This window comes from Anabrus simplex, chromosome 1 (assembly GCF_040414725.1).
Source record: "Anabrus simplex isolate iqAnaSimp1 chromosome 1, ASM4041472v1, whole genome shotgun sequence".
Lineage (NCBI taxonomy): Eukaryota > Metazoa > Arthropoda > Insecta > Orthoptera > Tettigoniidae > Anabrus > Anabrus simplex.
The window spans coordinates 262,792,843-262,816,527 of record NC_090265.1 but is presented as its reverse complement, the minus strand read 5'-3'; the positions used below and the strand labels follow the sequence as shown (position 1 = coordinate 262,816,527).

At 38.8% G+C, this 23,685-nt stretch overlaps 1 protein-coding gene across 3 annotated transcripts in view; it reads right to left on the bottom strand.

Moving 5' to 3' along the window:
- Positions 1-23,685, bottom strand: part of LOC136886599 (serine protease easter) — a 132,918-nt gene that overhangs the window by 27,709 nt on the left and 81,524 nt on the right. For all 3 annotated transcript variants that reach the window (XM_067159415.2, XM_067159422.2, XM_067159407.2), the window contains 2 exons: positions 22,511-22,613; positions 16,269-16,474 (listed from right to left, as the gene is read on the bottom strand). In XM_067159415.2, coding sequence (XP_067015516.1) covers positions 16,269-16,474; positions 22,511-22,613 — 309 coding nt within the window. The remainder of the gene's footprint in view (positions 1-16,268; positions 16,475-22,510; positions 22,614-23,685) is intronic.

Below are 23,685 nucleotides of genomic sequence, written 5' to 3'. Positions count from 1 at the left end.
AGCTATTTGATGTTAAAATAAGAGTTCAACAAGGAGATGGGTTGTCCCCTCTATTGTTTAATCTTGTTTTGGAAAAAGTGATTAGTTTTGGGGAAAAAGATGTTAAAGAAATAACCCTTGGCTGACTACGTGAAACAACTTTCATTTATGGTGTTTGGCCTTTGCTGATGACATAGCAGCCTTTACAATAACAGGGAGAAAATTAATTCATCCATTGAAAGACTTCATGAAATGACATCCAGAACAAGGCTTAACATCTCATACCAGAAAACCCACTACCTGGTAGAATCTTTTTCAGTACCTATATGGACAACCAATGAAAACTCAACTTGGCAAAATATCTAAGTGTCTAAATTCAAATAGCTGGGAGATGTCATCCAATTTTCAGGAGTGAATCATGAAGCAAACAAAGAGAGGATCTCTATAAACTACAAAGAGCATACAGGCTCACTTGGAACAGATATCATCATAATTGCACAGTTCCAGTTTCCCGGGTACTGTTAATGAGCCTCTTCCACTTCTTCCTGTCCACATACAACTTGTCATGGAGAACATCATCCACTGTCCATCCTCTGGTAACTAGATCAACCTTGATCATGTCCATCCATCAGGTTTTAGGTCTTCCTGGAGGTCTTTTCCCCTCCACCTGTCTTTCCAAATTTATTCTGGCTGTTCTTGTAGGCTCCATCCTCATCACATGCACCGTAGTCTGGATGAAACGATTCAGTCTAATAGGGATGTCTTTATTCTGGCGTCTTTCCTAACCTCCTCATTTCTTAACTTGTCTATCTTGGTGAATCTAAGAAATTTCATCTCCAATGCTTGCCGTCTTGATTTTTTTTTGAGAGTGCACACTTCAATACCATAGGTCAATATTGGTATGAAATAGCTGTTTAACATGATCAGTTTGGCCGGTTTTGGAATCATGTCATCCCATAAAAGTGTTCTTACTTGTTGGTAAAATTCTGATCCATTTTGCACTCTGTTTGTAATTTCCTTTCTGACAAATTATCACTGGAGGTTACACTTCCAAGGTAAGGAAAACTATCCACACACACTAGCTGGTGGTCCCCTCGTTTTACACTTGCTGCACGCCCTTCTCTGTTGACTGCCATCACCACTGTCTTGGTCTTGCTGATGTTGGGGTTATATTCCTGGAACTCGGATTTCCGTACGGTGAGTCTGGTCTGTACTTCCTCTTCTGTTTCACCCCAGATCATGATATCATCAGCAAAGGCCACTGCATTCAGTTCACCTAGCTTTTCCTTGATATTCTTCATAATATTGTCCATAACAGTGATGAACAGTAGTGGGGACAGTGAACTTCCTCGCTGAACTCCACTCTTTGTCTCAAACCATGATGATCGACCTTCCCCAATTTGTGCACAGTCTTTGTACAACATCTGAATTTTCCTTACCAGTCCTTCAGGCAGAATTTCTTTTGCTCAGGCACTCGCAGATCTTATCTCTTATAACACTATCATAGGCCTTTTCTATATCCAGGAATACAATGACCAGGTTCTTGCCCCTCTCCCAATACTTTTCCATCAGCATGCAGATGCTAAAAATTAGATCTATTGTTGATCTATTACTTCTGAATCCAATTGCTACTTCTCTAACTGTGGTTTAATGATGGTTCTCAATCTCCCTTCTATGATCCCTAGAATTTTTAGTCCATGAGACAGCAGTGTTATTCCTCTGTAGTTGGTGGGTTTCCATTGCTGCCTGTCTTAAACAGGGGAATTATAACACCATTGCTCCAATCTGGAGGTATTTTTTGTCTGTCCATACAGCATTTAGTACTCTGTGCAGCCATTGTATACCCTGGATGCCTGCTGCCTGTATCATGTCCACATTCACTTCATCTACACCTGAAGATTTTCCTTTAGGCATAGATTTTAAGGCTGCCTCAGTTTCTGTTCAGATGATGGGAGGTTCCTCATTGTAGGCTTGGATTTATGGTTCTGTATTTCGTTCTTGAACTGGTTTATTCAGTAGGTGGTCGAAATGATTCTTCAGGACTTCTCTCATGTCACTTTCTGTCCTAACCAAATTTCCATCTTCATTTTCCTAATCAAATTTCCATCTTCATTTTCAAGTGCCTTTATGGTATTCTTTGGCTTCCTTTTACCTCTGATAACACCATACAGTAGTTTCTTATTGCCTCTGCTGTCTTTCTCCAGTTTCTAAGTGAATATATTCCATGCCTTGGTTTTTTCTTCTGTAACTATTCTTTTAACTTCCAGTTGCTTGTTTCGGTATAATTGTTTGAGGTTTCTGATCTTTGCCTCGTCTGTAGTAAGATCTCCTGATCCCTTTCTTTCCGCAAGAGATTTCTTTCCCTGATTGCTGCCCTCACTCTTTCATTCCATCAAGGTGTTTCCTTCTCCTTTGTTTTCATACTTGTCTTTCCACAAACTTCAGTTGCTTCCTTAACCAATGTGTCCCTTAGTCTGGTCCATTCTGCCTCTCCATTTTTCCTTTCATCTCGTGGTAACAGGGTTTTTATCTGGTTCTGATACTCAGTTCTCTTATCTGTTTTCTGGAGTACCCATACTTTGATTTTTGGCATTTTCTTATTCTGTAGTTTCTCAGGTCGGCTTCGAATAGACAGTGGTCACTGTCAAGACTCACGCTGGGTATTACTCTGACATCTGTTACCATTCTGTTTGGAACAGATATAATAAAAAATCCATATACCAAAATGCAAAATTAAGGCATTACAAACACTGTAATCAAGCTTGAAGCACTATATGCATCTGAAACATTGATCATTACGGGAAGATCATTGATTAAAGATGTAGAAAAGAAAGAAAGAAAAGTCTTTAGGGAAATTTTTGAAACATTCTGCACAGGAAGAATCTAGATGATAAGGAAATCTCATGACTTATACCAACAATCAGAGAAAATCTCGTACACATTTAGGAAAAGACATTTGAATTTTTATGGAGATATTCTCAGAATGAGTAATGAGAGATTGACCAAAAGAATTCTGAACCTTGCCCTATCAATGAAAGTTAAAAAAACAATTGGCTGCTCAAAGTTGGAAAAGATCTTCAGGAAATAGGCATCGCAGATGACATTGCATTAGATAGATCTAAGTTCAGAAAATTTGTCAACAACCACCGCTTTGCAGATCATCCAAGCACTACCACTAACAAATCTGGTCACGGAATCACAAGAAAAGTCATAGCGAGAAGGTGAAGAGACTTTGGGAGGTGAAAAACGCAATGACATCATCTAAATAAGTTCAATCACGCTCCTTAGTCGGGCATAATGAATAATAATAATATAATTAATTTGGAACAATTCAGGATTCCATTCCATTACTGGGGTTGGGGGAGCCTGCTAACCCCTAGAGGGCGCGTCCCCGGGTGGCAGATAGGAGGACCCTACAATTCAGTAGGGCTGGTTGAAATACCCAATACAACCCACGAACCAACAGGCAGTCCAGTTCCTGGGGGCTTTAAAATACTGGAATACCTTCTCTCCAGGGGTCACAAATATGGAGGGCCCAAGCCTATGGTATGGGTGAAGACTCCAATGGCATCATTGGCAGAGAAAGTGGACTTCAGTACAGCATCGGTGGCGGAAAAGGGAAACTTGTAGCGTTTGTACTCCAGAGGAACAGCTACAGAAGGCGTCTGTACTCCAATGGAGCAGCCTAAAATAACACCTGGCAGTAGGTATAAAATGCCTTTGGGAGTGGTGACTCCATCGTAATAATAGCCTATATATGGTTTGGTACTAGGAAATCAAACTCACAAAAGGCTAGGGTGCCCCCTGCTTAAAGCACCGTACAGTTATCAGGGTACTAGGGGAACTGTGAGAAATGGGTGACCAGTAACCAACATTAAGATCGCAATAGTAAATCTTATGACCCTGACAGGAAAGGCCGGGGAAGTAGTAGATTTCATGGAGAAGGAGAAAATGATGGGATAGAGTGAAGTGAGATGGAAAGGTAACGGAAGGAAGAAATTGAAGAACGGATACACATTATACTGGAGTGGTGGCCACGAGGCAATAAACGGAGTGGGACTAATCATTTCAAAGCAATTGGAGGAGTATGTTGAAGTGGTAAAATGTGTGTGACAGAATAATGAAGATTAGATCAAAGATGTAGAATGAAGTGATGAACTTCATACTAAGTGTATGCACCACAGACAGGAAACAGGGAAGAAGATATTGAAGGATTCTTGGAGAAATTAGAAAGAAATTTCAGGTGTGAAAGTGGTTATTATGGGAGATCTGAATGCACAGGTCGGAAACGAGAGACAAGGAAAGTCATTGGACCATATGGATATGGGAAAAAAGAATCGTGGAGAGGAACTAGTGGACTTCTGTGAAAGGAATGGACTTATAGTGGGGAATTATGAGTAGGAAAATTATGAGATATGGATGGGGGTGACAGAAGAACAAAATTAGTAATCGACTACTTTTTGGTGGAAAGGACAAATCGCAGGAAGTTGATGGATGTGACAGCTTTACCAGGAGAAAGATTTGATGGGGACCATAGAGTTGTGGTAGCAAAATTACAATTGGGAAACATGGAAAAACTAAAGACATAAAAGAAAGCAAAATAAAAGTATGGAAATTGAAAGACAAAAATGTACAGGAAGATTTTCAGGAGAGATTGAAGCAACAAATCCCAGTTACTGAAGTGGAAAATTTCAAAGCAATTGGAGGAATATGTTGAAGTGGTAGAATATGTGAGTGACAGAATAATGAAGATTAGACCAAAGATTAAGAATGAAATGATGGACTTCATACCAAGTGTATGCATCACAGACAGGAAACAGGGAAGAAGATATTGAAGGATTCTTGTTACAAAAGGAACAATACGGCTTCAGGAGTGGAAGACCTACGGTGCTGGACCCAATCTTTAGCATGAGACAGCTGATGGAAAAGAACTGGGAATATGGAAAGACGAGTGGGCCAATTTTAAAAAGGCATTTCTTAGTGCAGCAGAGAGTGCTTGTGGCAGGACATCTACAAGAGTGAAAAAAAAAAGGAGACACTGTGGTGGAATGAGGAAGTGAGGAAAGTGGTGAAAGAAAAGAAGAGAGCCTGGCGAGAATGGAACCGAGATCAAACATAAGAAAGCAAAAGGAAGTATCTCAACAGTAAACGGAGATGTAAAAAGGTGGTAGGAGAAGAAAAGAAGAAGAGTTTGGAAAAATTTACATAAAAAAATGGAAGCAGATGTAAGTGGCAGTAAAAGGATGCTCTATCGACTTATAAGAAGTAAGAGGACAGAAAGAGTTACCACAAAGCTAGTGAAAAAGGAATATATGGAACTGTTAACACCCCCAGAAGAGATAAAGAGAAGATGGAAGGAGTATTTTGATAAGCTATTGAATGTGAACAACTGTACACGGGAGATAGAAGCAATGCAGTGCGAGGACTCAATAACAGAGGATGATATAACAATGTGGGAGGTGGAGTTAGCAGTACAAAAGATGAAGATGGGAAAAGCAAGAGAGATGGATGAAATCTGTGTGGAAATAATAAAGGCTACTGGACCTGTTGGTATGCAATGGTTGTATCGACTAGTAAAGTGTATGTGGAAACACAAATGTGCACCAGAAGACTGGAAAAAAAAAAAGGATAGTAATACCAGTGTTTAAGAAAGGGGACAAGAAAGTTTGTGGTAACTATAGAAGAATCACAAATCACAGGTAGTTAAAATACTGGAAAGGATATTAGAAAGAAGAATGAGAAGAAAGATTGGAGAGTTACAAGAGGAACAATATGGCTTCAGGAGTGGAAGACCTACAGTGGACTCAATCTTTAGCATGAGACAGCTGATGGAAAAGAACTGGGAATATGGAAAGAATCTGGTCATGACTTTCATAGATATAGAAAAAGCATGTGATAGTGTACCCAGAGAGAAGGTTTGGGGAACCATGGCTAAACACTCGCTGCTAGCAGGCCATGACATACAGTACAGCAACACCAAAGTACTGTCAACCACAGTATCTTACCACGCCCGACTACAAAGGGAAGCCACTGAAATCCTTAAGCACACCAACAGCTTCAACCATAAGGAGGAATCTGAACAGGTAAACAAAGCCTGGTTTCCAGTCCTGAAAGCCTTAAATCCTGGAGGACACGATGGCTGCGACAGACCAGAAAAAGAAAAGGGTGATCAGTTGCCTGTCTCCGCCAAGGCAGGTCCTTAATGCTTCAATCATTGGCCAAAGAAGAGCCCATCAGCGACCGCCCCTCAACATGGGAGAACAATGGGCAAGCAGCGCATCAAAACCTGCACTATATTATGAGGTGGAATTGCAACACCACTCCATTCGACTGTGAGCTTCACTGCAGTCGAAGTCAGTCATAACCCTCGATAATGCCGAGCGCAGTCTTCGGTGAAACGTTGGGACCATCACGTGCTCCTGGACCATGGCCTACAAGCCTGGAAAACACTGACATGTTTCACAATTCATTGTTAATTCTGCAATCACTCTGCAGACAAGATCCTAAGTATCTGAAACTATCTGTTTTAGCTAAGCTCTCACCTCTGACTTGGGTGGTGCCATCCACCTTCCTGATGTTTGGGCAGGAGACCATATAAGGAGAGGAAATGAGGTGGTGTGAGTATGATATGAAAATTAGCATTTCCAACACTCTTATGTCAATAGGGAAAAAACCTAAGGGAATTGAATGTCAGGTCATGAATACAAAACTGGACCAGGTAGATCGTTCGAAGTGTTTAAGATATATTCTTCTAGGATGTTAGCATAGTAAGAAAAACTAAATCAGGCGCAGCAGAGCTAACTCAGTGAACTTATAGCTGAGATCGACAGTATTCTGTAAGAAAGAAGTTAGCCAGGCTGAGTGGCTCAGATGTTTGAAGCGCAGGTCTTCTGACCCCAACTTGGCAGGTTCGAACCTGGCACAGTCCGGTGGTATTTGAAGGTGCTCAAATACGTTAGCCTCATGTTGGTAGCTTTACTGGCACGTAAAAGAACTCCTGCAGGACAAAATCTCGGCACTTTGGCTTCTTGGAAAACCATAAAAATAGATAGTGGGATGTAAAAACAAATAACATTGTTAGAAGCAAGTTACTGAATGAAACTCTTTACATCGGACAGACTTTCTCTGTGGGGGTGAAAGCTGAGCAGACTAAGGTTATCTTCTTCATAAGTTGGAAGTAATGGACCTGAAAGTAGTTGGTGCAAACAAAGTGGAAACAATGGTAGGAGGGTGTTCAGAATGAGGAATGACTTTATGAATAAACCTGCTTCAATGGTGGGCTTAATGTGAGGCAAATGGAGGAGGATAAGTTACCAAGGAGAATAACAGACTCTGTGATGGAGGGTAAGAGAAGTGAAGGGAGACAAAGGTGACAATGGTTAGCTTAAGTTTTTAATGATTTAAAGGTAAGCCATGTAGAACTAAATGAGGCCACAGTAGTAGTTACAATTAAAGGATGTAGACGTGTTTGGTTAGTTCAGAAAGGCTTGCAGACTGAATGCTGAAAGGCATAACAATGTATAATGAAGATGTATGTATGTATTGTACCCGACAGGGACATGAACCAAGGACTCATGATCAAGTGGACATGCATTTCTTTGTCTGGGAACGAGTTCGCGGGAACTTAAAGCTTGGAATCCCATGGGTGTGGCTAGAATGTATTTCCCCCAAGCTAAGCTAGGGAATCCCTGGATGGAAAGGAGGGAAAAGTTATCACCACCACAAGTCATTGGTGAGTGGGAGAGGTACCGGTACCCCTTTTAGCATCGTAACCTTGGGACCATTTTAAAAACAGCACGACCAACTTTGTTTTCTATATTAAAGGAATGAACAATGTTAATAACACTGCACTGTACAATGATTCAAAAGAGCTGTTCGTGATTGGTGAATTTATTTAGATTGTGTAACGTCGTTTATTGTGATAATCTTCCATTAAAAGAAGGAATATGTGATTACATAACAGTGGAAAGTTACCGAGCCCATGTGTTAAATGTCTTGACGCCCACTTGACAAGGGTAACACCGTGAGCGAGCCGAAAGTTGAAGACATTTATTCATTACAGGGGATTTTGTGATCAGATTTCGTCCGAGTGAGTCTTAACCATATAATAAGATCACTGGTAACTTGATTATCACACTATTGTGCCTCAAATACACCGAGAATAAGGTGTATAGGAAATTTAAGAGGGGGAAACTTCTCAGCTAATATTAAGTTTGGGAAGCGTCACTCCGGGGCAAGCCGAGTTTTTATCTCGCAAGGGACAGGTGTGTATTGGTATTGGGCTAAAGTTCCCTTTATGTGCAAACTTTTAATGCAGAAAATAGTCTAAATGACTTAACTCAAGTGGTATATGAGTAGAACTACAAAAGGGTTATAATTAAGTGCACGGTGGAATTATTTTGACGATTTTTGAACAATAAGTTGAACTCATAGAATTATTATTAATATTATTATTACCTCCGTCGCCCAAGTGAAGAAGGGAGATGGGTAATAGTATAAGCATCACTATAATGAGCAGTGATACAGGGGTTCATTCGGAGTCGTGCTACGAATAAGCTGTATGATATGATTCACACTATGCACCCGCCGTAGTAATATTACTACCACGTGGCGTGCGCCTGAGTGCCACTGTTAGTAATACTACTACCACGATCTTTGAAATTCAGCCACTCGAAAGCTATTCACGTTATCGAATTAGTTTTTGCTTTGACGTGTTGTCAATTTTTTTTACTATCGTTAGGTGGTGTTGTTGATCGATAGTGATTGGTGGTGCAACTTAGGGACGATGTTTCGTAGCCACATGTGCTCAGTTAGATCTTACGTAATTGCTGACATACGTACTCACGCGCTCCGGTTATATAAGCTCAAATTTATGTGCGTGTGTTCTAATGATAGATTATATGACTTCAGAGATTTAGAATGAAAGTGTAGTGAGGCAACAGTCTGCAATCATCTCTCAAGTAGTCGATTTATACTGTATAATTATTGAGATATGGATCCCGGACCTTGTACAAGTAAAAGAAATCCTACGCACGCATACATCCCACGGATAAGTGAACAGATTATTACAGAACTTGTGAACGATTCAGATTCTGATCTGTATGAAAGTGATCGTGAAGAAGAAAATGAAAATATACAAGTCCCTCAGGATGCTGAATCATCAGATTCATCACCAGAAGAACCAGTCGCAAAAAGACGAAAGGATGTGAGAAGCACGGGAACACAATGGAAACAAGGTATAACTCCTGTGATCAGGCCTGCAGGAAGGCTAGTAGGTAGAGATCATTTTCCACACAGAATACCTGCAGTAGGCGTGAAGGAGGAAGGACACGTGCAGCGTACATGCAAGGTTTGCTACGACAAGTCCAAACATAACGCCGGTCGTGCTGTGAAGAAAATGACAACCATATATTGTCGTAAATGTGACGTAGGTCTTTGCATAGAAGAATGTTTTGAGTGTTACCATACCAAAGCTAAGTATTGGGAATAACAATGTGTAATTCTGTTATTCAGTGACTAAAAACTATCAAACTTTTCTAGTGAATTAGAAATTCAAGTGCGTGAACAAGGATATCAGAATGGACCAATTTTGTAGCCTAAATTTCTTTCCAATGCTGAAGGTAAGCATTTTTATTTAATTTTGTGGGATAGCCCACTCTTTGTACAATATGTATATAAATTTGTTAATTTATAATCCAAAAACTGACAGAACTGTGATTTTTTTTTCTGAGAGTCTAAATTACGCCGGCACAGGGTACGGACACCATCTTGAAATGTCCGGGCTCATAGTGTTAAAAATACCCTGTATTAATATATTTTATTCCGGGACATTGAATCAAAGATCGGGTCAATTAGTGTGTGGTGACACAGACGAATGGAACAAGTATTAACTGTGTGTGTATCTGTGCCATAGATACTGAAGATTTCCAGTGCCTAACACTATGGAGTTTTTCAGTAGCAGTCACAGCCAGCAGATGGAATATACAGCTATCAACATGGACATGAGTCAACACTAAAACCAGGATGGACACTCCATGGCTGACAGAGGTGTCATCGAGGGACAATAAGGCTAATTAATACCATTCTATTATGCATGGCATGAGGGGTACAGAGAATTCATTTTATAATGCTGTAGCTAGTAATTGATAGGGATTTTTTTTTTTTTTTTGCTAGTTGCTTTACGTCGCACCGACACAGATAGGTCTCATGGCGACGATGGGACAAGGAAGGGCTAGGAGTGGGAAGGAAGCGGCCGTGGCCTTGATTAAGGTACAGCCCCAGCATTTGCCTGATGTGAAAATGGGAAACCATGGAAAACCATTTTCAGGGCTGCCGACAGTGGGGTTCGAACCTACTATCTCCCGAATACTGGATACTGGCCGCACTTAAGCGACTGCAACTATCGAGCTCGGTATATATAGGGATTCTTAGTTTGTTAAATTGTAAATGTGCAAAGACATGGCACAGAGTTTATTTAGTAACAAGTCTGAGTGACTTAATTTGTAGATATTGGAAAATTCGTTTGTGGGAAGGTTTTCCTTTTTCATTTGATTTGGGAAATACTGCCAGTATCCCTTGGGCTTACTTTTCTGTGTAGTTTATTTGAATATAATGGTGAGTATCATTAGTTCTTGGGATTGGTTGTGTAAGGGGGCTGGTACTCAACAGGATGACCTATCATGAATGCCATGTAATATTAGTGTAGATTATCCTGTGTGAAAGAAGAAATGTTGCAGTGAGTCACCCAGAGAGCCAAAGCACCGACCTCCAATTAAATATATAGCTAGGTCCCATTTTTTAAAATTGTGAATGATATAACGTGTGTTTTTTATAACAGTAGGACCCTAATTACTCTTTAAGTTGTGCGGAGTTACAATTGTGCTTGTTTGTAATTAACGTGTGAGTTTCAATTGTCATGAAGCAAGTGTAAAGTAAGGAATTAGTGACCATGTAAGTCAAGTAGGACCACCAGGTAGAGATTAGACCCATTTTTAAAGATTAATACTAATAATAAAAAGAAGAATCAAAGCCAGTGTTTTGCTATTTAGATTACTGGGTTACTATCGGTCCAGCTGTGTGAAAGATTGTGTGGAGGAAAGGAAATAATCTACTGATAAATATGTCAGGTGACGATGCTAGAATAGAATTGAAATCAGGACTCACAGTGCAAATTTTCGAAGTCAGATTGTGGGTGGACACATGTGAAGGCTTTTGGAATTGAGAAATAAGAAGTGAATTATGAATCACCTCGGTGAAATGAGTGTGTTAGTATGTGAAGTGAATTGATGGTTGAAAGTGATATTTAAAGGGACAAATTGGTCTTCCCTTGACAGCATAAAGTTATGTCCCGTTCGCCACAGCTACGGCCGAGACGGTGTGTGAACGGAGGCTTGCCTGTAAGAATGTGCTTTGTGTATTTCTTTTTGTGTGTGTTTGCAACCCCACATAGTGAATTTGTGGTCCTATTGTGACATGTAAAAGGTTTCTAGTATTGTTCCTGTGTGGAGCGCTAATTGATTCATTTCCTCTGCCAACTTAAATAAATGTCAGAAATCAATAAACTGGTTCCTTTTCTGAATTGTTTTCATGCATCTAAAAATTAGTAGTAGGGATTTCAGGCCCCCTGCAGATGTCGAAGATCCTGGGCTTGGCTCTGGGTGTGCAACTGGCAGACCCAAAAATGTTAGGACTGGTGGTTAGTATTCATCTGTGTTATGTATATCATTTCTTTTTTTACCTTGAGTTTTGTATGTTTCTTGTATTGTGATGTCATTCAGGGTCAGCATTGGTGTCAACCACTGGTGCAACAGGTTCGTGTATATATGGGTGGGGGTTGATTTGGACTCAAGGCATCTGAAGTTTGTGTTTGTTTATGTTATATTACTTAAGGTTATTCCAGTGGGAAATTTATTAATGTTAGATCAGATGTCACTCAGATTTATTTATATTTGAGCATCATGGTTTTGTTTGCCCAGTAAAATTGAGAGTAGCTTCAGTGATTAATATTTAATATTCCGTACATGTGATGTCATGAAATAGATTCTTCTTGAATGGTTATACTCAATCTTATTCCCAAAGCTTGAACAATGCTCAACGTATCAAAAGTTTAATTTTGTGAAATGAGAAGTATAATAAACCCCTTTGATTTTAATATTTTAAAATATTCTTCTCATTCGATTTTAGTTATATGACATATTATATGACACCCGTATTCTCCTTCTCTTTATGCTGCTAAGTTATTTATATATTTTAATGCCCATTTGATTTATACCCAATTAACGACCCTGTAGATTCATTGCCGGAGACCCAATGGGTAGGGGAGAGGGTGCAGTATGTATGTATGTACTGTACGCGCACTTTTTAGTGATAGATTTTTGTATTCGGTGAGGAGTAAGAAGGGAGCACTGCCGGTTCCGGTAAATACTGCCAACTGAATGGAAATGAAACCTGAATTGAATCGATAATATGATCGATCGATATGAATTTTCTAAACCTTTATTATCTTTGCAAGTGATAAAAATCATTGTTATCCGTATTGAAGATACTGAATGTAGGATGCTAAAAGGTTTGTTTTTTTCCACCTATTCAATACATATAAATTTTATAAATTAGGAATTTATTATTGATTCCACTTGAGACATGTTTCGCCCTTCATTGAGGGCATCATCAGTCAAAATATCACCTCAAGGTAAAAAATCAGGTAACTGGTTAGTAGTTGACATGTACAAATTAATACATATTATTAATACACATACAAAAATTAAGTATGGGAAATAGTTGTACAAAAGTGATGGTTGAACATATAGGTTTATAGATGAAAAGTCAGCACCAATGCCTAAAATTAACATAGTAGAGTTCGGCAGTGGTGCTCTGGAGAAACAGTTGATGCAATCATAGGAAAATAAAAAGTTTAAAAATATTTACATTATAACAATTAAGGGAGAAAAGGTGTAGTGTTCGGCGTCAATGTTTGTAACCAAAAATTAATGTCAAAGGTTGGTAACTATACAGTATTTACATTGTTCAATTGAACAGTTGAGATAAAGTTTTAAAAATATTTACATTATAACATTCAGCATAAATGTTTGTAATAAAAACTAATGTCAATGGTTGGTAACTATATAGTAATTACATTATCTAATTGAATAGTTGAGAATTTACAATTATATACATAATTACACAAAAGCAGCTGGTGCGCAAGGATAAAAAATTTCAGTACCAAGTGCGTCCTGATGTTTTAGAGGTTGGAAGAAGGAATTAGCATTGACATTTCAGAAATATGTAGAGCAGTTTATTTTAATTAAAATCACCGGGGGTAGGGAAATATTTCATAGCCAAATGAGGTTTTATAGGCATCAAGCTGAAAGTTTTCCACTTGCAGCGCCGAGATCGAGTTTTCCAGTTGCAGAGATCGGTCGATCTCGGCGCTGCAAGTGGAAAACTTTCAGCTTGATGCCTATAAAACCTCATTTGGCTATGAAATATTTCCCTACCCCCGGTGATTTTAACTAAAATAAACTGCTCTACATATTTCTGAAATGTCAATGCTAATTCCTTCTTCCAACCTCTAAAACATCAGGACGCACTTGGTACTGAAATTTTTTATCCTTGCGCACCAGCTGCTCTTGTGTAATTATGTATATAATTGTAAATTCTCAACTATTCAATTAGATAATGTAATTTACTATATAGTTACCAACCATTGACATTAGTTTTTATTACAAACATTTACGCTGAATGTTATAATGTAAATATTTTTAAAACTTTATCCCAACTGTTCAATTGAACAATGTAAATACTGTATAGTTACCAACCTTTGACATTAATTTTTGGTTACAAACATTGACGCCGAACACTACACCTTTTCTCCCTTAATTGTTATAATGTAAATATTTTTAAACTTTTTATTTTCCTATGATTGCGCCAACTGTTTCTCCAGAGCACCACTGCCGAACTCTACTATGTTAATTTTAGGCATTGGTGCTGACTATTCATCTATAAACCTATATGTTCAACTATCACTTTTGTACAACTATTTCCCATACTTAATTTTTGTATGTGTATTAATAATATGTATTAATTTGTACATGTCAACTACTAACCAGTTACCTGATTTTTTACCTTGAGGTGATATTTTGACTGATGATGCCCTCAATGAAGGGCGAAACATGTCTCAAGTGGAATCAATAATAAATTCCTAATTTATAAAATTTATATGTATTGAATAGGTGGAAAAAACAAAACTTTTAGCATCCTTTATTATCTTAACGCCAACAACTGTGTCACACACACACAATATGTAATACTATATAATATTTCCCGATGCGAAACGTGTTCCTAGCATGAATTGTACAGTTTGGCTTTGCTGTGTAAACAACAACAGTACGAGTACGTAAAGTGTACGCCAGATGTCGCACAGCGATGGCAAGCAATTCTTAGTTTGTGTTTTATAGGTTGCCAATACGAATCTTGAAGATAACCGAAGTCGACCGATTCAGCACTAGAGTGTAAATATGAGAGAGAGAGAGAGAGAGAGAGAGAGAGAGAGAGTGTGTGTGTGTGTTTTTTTTTGTCGTCGGGCTGTCACTCATAAACTGATATGATGGTCTTATGCAATATATTTCTAAGGGTGTCTTTTCAGATGGCTGAAAAGACCAGTGCTTGAACAGCATATTCTCCCACAGTGTGAGCAGGTTTTCCTGGCTTGAAAGGGTTTGCTTTGTTTGGATGCTTTGTTAGTGTTTCCTTTTAGCTTGTCTTCCTCCTGACTGTGAAAGTTCTTGGATTGTTCAGCTCCACTATAGATGGTTTTACTCGAATAATGCAACTGTGAGCAAGATATTTCCTGTTGCTCAAGGGATGTTTTGATGTTTTCTTTAATTACATCTTTTAAAAAATTTTTGGGCCCACCAATGTTTCTTTTGATCACTTAATTTTGAATACAGCACATTTGTTTCAGAAGACATTGGGTTGACATTTGAATCACATGCCCAGTTCACCACATCAGATGCCGAATGATCACATATGAGAATGGTCTTGGAGCATCAACTAGTAGAGTTAGCTTCTTCTAGAATTCTGACATATGTTCATTTATCATGCCAGGTGATTTTGAGAATCCTCCGTAGACATCTCTGGTGGTATTTTTCGAGGTATTTGATGTATTCATTTGCCCTGCTCTCATTACATATCCCCAATTGCTGGAGGGTTTAAAGAAGTTTGATGTTAGGAAGCCACCTGTGTGTAACATCTTTTAGTCTAAATAATCTTGTGCACAACAGTAAACATATTTTACATGACAGAATATAAACTTTGCAAAAAGGCATGCTGGAGCACAATGAGTGCAAACTTCTACCTTCCCAGCCACTGATCGGAGCTCACTGCTCCAGCACCTGGTCAATCATTGAGCTTGCTCCAGGGTTCTGGCTGCTTCACTGAAGAACAGACACTGCTAACTGAGGACAGTTCTTCTGCCTTATCAGCTGTTGAGACAAAGGGTCTTCTGTCTTCCAAACTGTTGACTATTCTTCAATTGTGCAGTGAATTAATGTGCAATTTCCTACACAAAGGCTCCATCACACCTCCTAAGGGAGAACTCCGCCTACCCTTAGTTTGCCAGGTTTGGTACTGGCCACCTGACCCTCAGCCAGATAGTATTATCTACTCTCTCTCTCTCTCTCTGTGTGTGTGTGTGTGTGCGTGCGTGCGTGTGTGTGTGTGTGTGTGTGCAGAGAGAGAGGGAGAGAGACATGATATAGGCTTTTTTGTGCTTATGTTCTCTGCAAAACATAAAGAATTTCATCTAAATTTCTTGACATGGCATAAGGCCAAAAGCCTATATCATGTCTGTAAGTACAGGCCGTGAAAGCATCAATGGCAATATGTATGTATGTGTTAGTGATTTTCACATTTACATAAGTACTCATATTTTGTGAGAATGGTCTTTGGAGCATCAATATGACTTTCCTCACCTTCTTAAAGCTCTGTGTGCCATTCAAATGCACAATTTTCTATAAGGCTTATTTCTTGTAAGCTGTCAAGATTTTCTAGGGCTTCAATTTTAGATTGTTCAAAATGTAAAACATGATTGTCATGTGCTACTGTAGCTTGAAATCCGTGCTGGGTCATGTGTTAGGAGAATGGAAATCTGTTCCAGTTGGCTTAGTTCCAGTGGTGCTCATCTCACAGTGTCTCAACTGACAGACATCAGCTGTGCTTATTTAACCACTATAAGATAAGTCCCATTATTTTTTGATAAGGCAGCATAAAAAGCACAAGCCAAAATTAAAGACCTCTTTTAAATGTAGTAATATTCCTCTTCAGCCTAATAAGGGCAATGTCATTCTTCAGATGGGCACTACTAAATTTTTCATGTATCTTATAGCTCTCCACTGGATAGTCTTGAACATAATCTGCACACACTTGTTGACCAGCACCAGCAAAATCCTCACAATCAGGATCAGATGTAAGGTTTAGCTCCCCAAGTCGAACTGTTACACTGCAACACGAAATAATATTTGAGATTAACACATGTTTTAAGAGTAACTGGAAGTTTCTGCAAGATTATCTCATCAATTAAGCAAGCTTGTAATTTAACATGACTGTTAATATCATGATCACAGCCATGGGATCTCCAGTTTTATGTGTAATCCTAATCATGTCACTGTGGTTCCTTGGCTATGATCACAGTATCAACAGTTGTGTAAAACATCAAACTTGCTTCTTTTCTCCTCAACTTCTATCAGTCTTAAGAGATACTAAAGTACTGGGATTGTACCTTGAAAAGAAGTTCTTGAACAAGCCAGTATATCTTCTGACACATGGTACCGTAGGTCTTTCAATGTAAACTCTATACCATAATATCTATAATAATCCATGGAACACTAAACTGGGTTTCAATCTTACAACTTATGAACAAGAGGCTAATAACCAACCAGCTGAGATATGCAGCTTGCAAACTTTATGTTGATAAGATTATTTAACGTTAGTTCTACAGCAAAATGTCCTATTAAAGCATTATTAATAATAGTCAATTTTCTTTTAGATTTACCGGTACACAAGCTTCTTTTATACAATATTGTAAACAGCTCTAAATTTTGGAGGATTGTAAAGGTAAGTCTTCCTTTGAAATATAACAGAAGAAGAACATTGATTACACCTAGAAAACTAACACAGATTTAATATTTAAAGTGATTATAAAATGTTAAAACTTCTTACCAAGAAAATGTTACTCTTGAACTCAAAGGGCTTTAGGAAGCTACACAGACAGATCAGGAATGAATTAGAATAAATCGATAAGCTAAAAAAGATAATAAATATCTGAAAGAGGATCTCGTAACATTCTGCAGGATGTAAGAAGAAATAATATCCATAGATGACAAACAACTGAATCAAGGATGACATAGTAAATTGATGAAATATATTGTGCAAAATTCAGAATTCTACAGTAACAGTGCTGCACTGTATTAATGAAAACTTAATTAAAGATGCATAGGTAAAGTCTACGTCCAATTGGTTATATAAAGAAAGATTTTTTCCTAACATTTGTGTTGTAGTAACACATTTACGTTTTCAGTGATGGTGGAAAGTAGTACTGGAAAAGTAGTGACAGAGCCCTTAAGTAAGGCACATTCCTGGTATTTGCCTGAGGTGAAAATAGGAATCCAAAGAAAACCATCTTCAGGGCTGCCAACAATGGGACTGAAATGCACCATCTCCTAATTGAAAGCTTACAATTATATGACCTATACAATGTAGTGAACTGGCTTGGTGTGTAAAGAAAGACTCCTGTTATATATACAAGGGCCACTTTTTAATTAAGGACTGTTTGACAATAAAATAAGAACCACTGCATATTACTGCTTAATTCCTTCTTTATTACATTCTCGATACTTTCAGTTACTTTTCCACATAAATCCATGCTTATTGAAACATTTGTTGTATCCTCCTAATTCAATACAAAATATTTGTTGTAGCGTGGGACAAGTTTTTGTATACCCTCATCATAGAAGTCTGCTGCTTGCAAGAATTGGCAGTGTGAAAACACTTGTCACAGAGGAATTTCTTCAGATGCAGAAAGAGATGGTAGTCAATAGGCACAAGGTCAGGGCTGTAGGAACGATGATCAAACTGCTGCCAGCCAAAATACCTTGACGAGTGTTTGTGTTTGAACAGCATGTCTTTCTGTGTCCAACAAAGGTCTTTGGTGGCAAAACATTTTCAGACCAACAAAGTGAAACAGCAATTCAGAAATGGTTTCCCTTGCAGGTGAGAAACTTCTACAATGAGGGTCTATGTAAACTTCTCCCATGTTATGATAAATGTTTCAATAAGCATGAATGTGAAAAAGGCATAAATAAGGAATTAACCAATAATATATAATGGTTCTTATTTTATTCACAAACACTCCATAATTAAAAACTACCCCTTGTGTGTGTACCTATGAGCCATATAGTTTCAAACATGGCCAAGTCCGTTGTGCTGTTTTTTTGAGGAGAAGCAAAAAACTCGTTTAGGATATTAATTCATATATATTCCGACACCTTATTCTTTATGTTGCTTAACAGAGGTTTCTAATTCATTACCATACAATTTTTACAGTCTAAATATATTACATGAATCGAAAAATATATTTAAAATTTGGACTTGACCATGTTTGAAACTAACTATGGGACTTGGCCAATTTTAAAACTTACCTAAGAGGACTTGGACATCTTTGAAACTTAGATTAGAAAATTTGGCCTAATATGCATTATTTCTGCTTCACTGTCTTTTGGGTATGCTTATGCAACAGAACCTTAGAATAAAAGCATCTTGTTTAGCTTTAACGGGGTGTGCGTAGCATGCACTATGCAAGTCTTTTATATCTTTCATTTTCAGTAGCCTACACTTTTTTGTTCCTCTGTGATTACATGTTGGGTACTGTGGTAAAGACGTCGCGGAATATGTAAGGAAAAAAGAAATCTAGATTAGGCCTATTTTCCAACTGTGTTCATCTTGACTTTATTTGGAGCAAATATGATTTAAAATGATATAAGATTTAGTGAAAAATCTTCAAATATTATTATTTTAAACATTATGTTCGTATAAAATTACCCAACATTGTAACCAATGTAGAGGCTAATTAACATTTAAATAGTGTATATTTTGCAAATATGTGGATTCATATAGTTACTTCAATGTATATTCTTCATATTATACCTATTCAATACCATCGTGCCTTCGAAACACACCACCGAGCCTTGATTGAATCACCACTAACAACACGTTGATTGTACTCATCTCAGCTGTTTTTCCCTCATGCGCTTCCAGGTGGAAGGATCATGTTGCCGCTTTCTGGAATGGCGTTTATTTATTTCCTCCATTTTATTGCACAGCAAATATGAATACTGTTAAAAACGACCAATTAATTATATATATTTATTATTTATAAAATGTTTATAAAAATACATGCAAACAAAACCACCACATGTGACTCGAACAAACTTCAGTCAACCATTTTACCGGAAGATACCACGTGACTGGATAGCGCAGGGTTATTGGCTCGTGCGGGTTAACAGGGACTTGGCCGACTTTGACATGAAACGTCATTCTTTGCTGTAATTTTAAATGTGATCTGGCTGGATTTGAAACCCACTTTAGTTCTCGTTATATTCATCTTGTAAAGATGAATCCATGGAAGCCAAAACATCAGAACATGCAAAAGATGGACTTGGTCGTGTTTGAAACTATACGCCTCATATGTAAACCCGTGCATAAATAGGTAGCACTACAGATTGAACTATGTGGGATCAGGCATAGATGCCCAAGCCCTTCTGGGTGTTGGTGACAACTGAACACTGATTTATTGTTATGTTGAGAGGACCATCAGTATAGTGTTGGCTACTGAATGTATGATTCGAAGCAGTGTATCGATTCATTCAAGTGTCCGAGTGAATCGATTCACAGGAACGGTGAGCTCACGGCACATGATTCAGCTTACTCCCAGCGGACAGTGCTGAGTGGCGCACTCACTGGACGTTGACAGGGAGCCGAGCTTCCGCTGCAGCGAGACAGTGAATCAGTGAATCATGGCACATCGAAAGAATCGCGAACGAGCGCGGCTCAGTGAGACACATGATACACACGGCTCCTTATCGGCTCACTGGACACGCGGAGAGCCGAGCTTCCGCTGCAGCGACACATACAGTGAGCCATGGCACATCGAAAGAATCGTGAACGAGCGCGGCTCAGTGAGACACAAGATACACACGGCTCCTTATCGGCTCACTGCAGCGAGACATACAGTGAGCCATGCTACACTGAAAGAATCGTATGCTATAATGGACTCTCGAGCTCAGCTCATTTGAAAATAATACCCATTTTCATTCACTGTCCTCTTCTTACAGGGAGGTTTAAATAATAGATGGATTTATTTGCAGTGTTAGAAAGGTAGTCACAACATAATTCTGAAGTAGCTAGTAAGTAGGTAGGCTATTAGGTTATACTATTTATTAGTTTAATGAATCTTAGTATTATAACTTAGTTGACATTTGACAATTAAACTCGACTCTAGCCTGCCCTATGACTATGAGTCATGCTCATGACCACTCAAAAGTACCTGTTTTATATTTCATATGTCACATCGTTGCACAAGACTTCAATCATATGTGGACAGACGCAATAACAGTATGTTGAATCAGAAAACCAGCGGGCTACTATACATCTCGGGTAGCCTATACAAAATATGACTATTAAAAACATCCTCAGCTGATAGAAAAATATTTTTTTTAAATGACTGAGCGAGTTGTCGTGCGGTTAATATCGCGTGGCTATGTGCTTGCATTCGGGGTATGGTGGGTTCGAATCCCACCGTCGGCAGCCGTTAAGATGGTTTTTCCGTAGTTTCCCCATTTTCACACCAGGAAATGCTGGGACTGTACCTTAATTCAGGTCATGGCTGCTACCTTCCTAATCCTAACCTTTCCCACCCTGCGTCACCGGAAACCTTCGATGTATTAGAGTAACTAGCATTTTTTCTAAGAAAGGAGTTCATAGTATGAAGACCAGATGGCAGCTGCGAGCACTGAATGCTGTTGCTGCTGTCTTACCAGCACATACTACACAGATGCAGTAGGAGCGGTGACCAATGAGCCGTGAATCGGATCACTGTATCGATTCAGTAACGTGAACGGAATCAAATGAATCGATTCAGTAAAATGAATCGAATGTCCCATCACTACATCAGTAACTCATGCTGTGTCCACAAGTCCACAGAATATTATTTCTGTGTTTGGAAGAAGTATATAAACGTTCCTCATTCTTATTCAGCTACCTTCATTAATCACAGATAGAGTGACAGACTTGGGATACCGAGTTTGCAGGTTTGATTCTAATTGTTGGAGGAGAGGTGAAAATCTTGGTATGAAGTGAATTCTGTCTACAACACAAAATTAAATCATTCTTAGAGTTCAGAATAGTAGTGCTTTGCTATTAGACAGCAGTACAACTGGAATGTCAAAAATGGTAGGTAGAATGTCCTTTTAGAAGGACTGCACTCATAACTGAGCCCTTTCTATTACTTTTATTACTGACAACCTTTCAATTTTTTTCTATTTGGTTTACGTTGCACCGACACAGATAGGTCTTACGGCGATGATGGGAACAGGAATGGTCTAGGAATGGGAAGGAGCGGCCGTGGCCTTAATTAAGGTACAGCCCCAGCATTTGCCTGGTGTGAGGCAACCTTTCAAAACTCCGGCTCCTTGGCTGGATGATCAATGTTGAAGCCTTTGGTTCAGAGGATTCTGGACTTGATTCCTGGCTGGGGCGGGGATATTAATTCCATCTGGTTAATTCCTTTGACTCAGGGACTGGGTGTTTGTATTTGTACCAATATACTACTCTTCATATACACACAACATACTACATTACCAACCACCACAGAAGCGTGCAATACTGAATACATCCCTCTACATAGGGTTGGCATCAGGAAGGGCAACCAGCTGTAAAACAGTTCTAAATCCACGTGTGCAGCACAGTTCACACTCGCAACTCCACCAAAGTGTGGGAAAGGCGGTGGAAGTAGAAGAAGATTGGCAGTCTTTCAATGATCTTACAAAGGGGGGTGGTTTTTTGACCTGTTACTCCACCAGGGCTTGTTTATTTGTATTTTTGTAATGCTATATTTTTAATAAAAAGCATATTTTTAAAAGAACATTTGATAGTTACAGTTAATGAGTAAAAAGCTGATAACGTTAATGAAAGTTTGGAGGAGTTTAATTCAATATGAATTGTCTGTAAAACAACTCTGTTCTTCATACATAAGTATTTTCAGAACCAAAGTTTATATAGAGGATACATACAACCCATTCCAATACAAAATAACAGAATGGAAAAGAAGTATGAGTGAGAACAGAACCTAATCAACTTAAAGAACTTTTCCTATGATGTACCCAATAAAACAGGACTTTATTATTGCAGAGTTATACTAAAATTAATGACTCACTCATTCTTTTTTAGTCTTCAGTAAAAAGATAATAATACAAATTCTTACAGATCAGCCAATTCCAGTCCGAGACAGTGTGCAGCTGTGAGGATGTAACGGTCCGTTATGATGGAACCCCCACAAAGAAACTGTACTGGATCGGAATTGTTTACTGAAATCAACAAAAATTGTAGATGGATGAGCTATAGAGAATGATTAAATTTATAGTTTTTCAACATACAATTATAACATTAGGGAGGAGAAAATAAACAAGGGGCATGATAGCCAAGTGCCATTTCACCAGCTTCTTAACAAAGCGGCTGCAATTCGAATCCAGCCCAGTAATGAAGGATTTTTAAAATGTTAAAGTCATATACCACAATTTGGATTTCAAATAAAACTGGACATCCCATGGCAATGATCGCAAAATCACCAGTCACGTAAAACTACTAGCTAACTTAGGATGAATTAGTGATGAAGTTCCTTAGGTCCACAATTCAAAAAACCAAATTGGACAAGTTAAGAAATGATGTGGTTAAGAAGGGAGCTGGGATTGGTACATCATTGTTAGATCGGGTCAGCATGTCCAGACGGAGGTGGTTTGGGCATGTAATGAGGATGGAGCCAACAAGGACAACATGTTAACTTGGAGAGACATGTGGCAGGGAAACGGAAGATGGACATTGCAGATTGGGGAAGGACAATGGAGGACGTCATTAACAGCAGCATGTATCTAAATAAGACAGAATGGACGAGGCTCGCCAACAGTACCCGGGAAACTGGAACTGTAAATTGATGATGATAATTTTTTCATAAATTTGATAAGTTTATTTATCTGTAACTATTTATTGTAGAGAGGGGCTGCCTGGCCGAGGCGGTAAAGGCGTGCTCAGTTCGCCCAGAAAGACGTGAGCTCGAATCCCCGCCAGGAAGTCATAAAATTTAAGAAACAAGGTTTCCACTTCCGGAGGTACATATGGCCCTGAGGTTCACTCAGCCTACACCAAAAATGAGTACCAGGTTAATTCCTGGGGGCAAAGGCGGCCGGGCATAGAGCTAACCACTCTTCCCATCACGTGCCGAGGTTAACAATGGTGGAAGCCTTTACCTTCCACTCCTCCAAGGGCCTTCATGGCCTGTACAGAGGTGACTTTGCTTTACTTTTTCTTTATTGTAGATGGTCTGCATTATATTGATGATGCTTGTTGTTTAAAGGGACCTAACATCTAAAGTCATTAATTTTT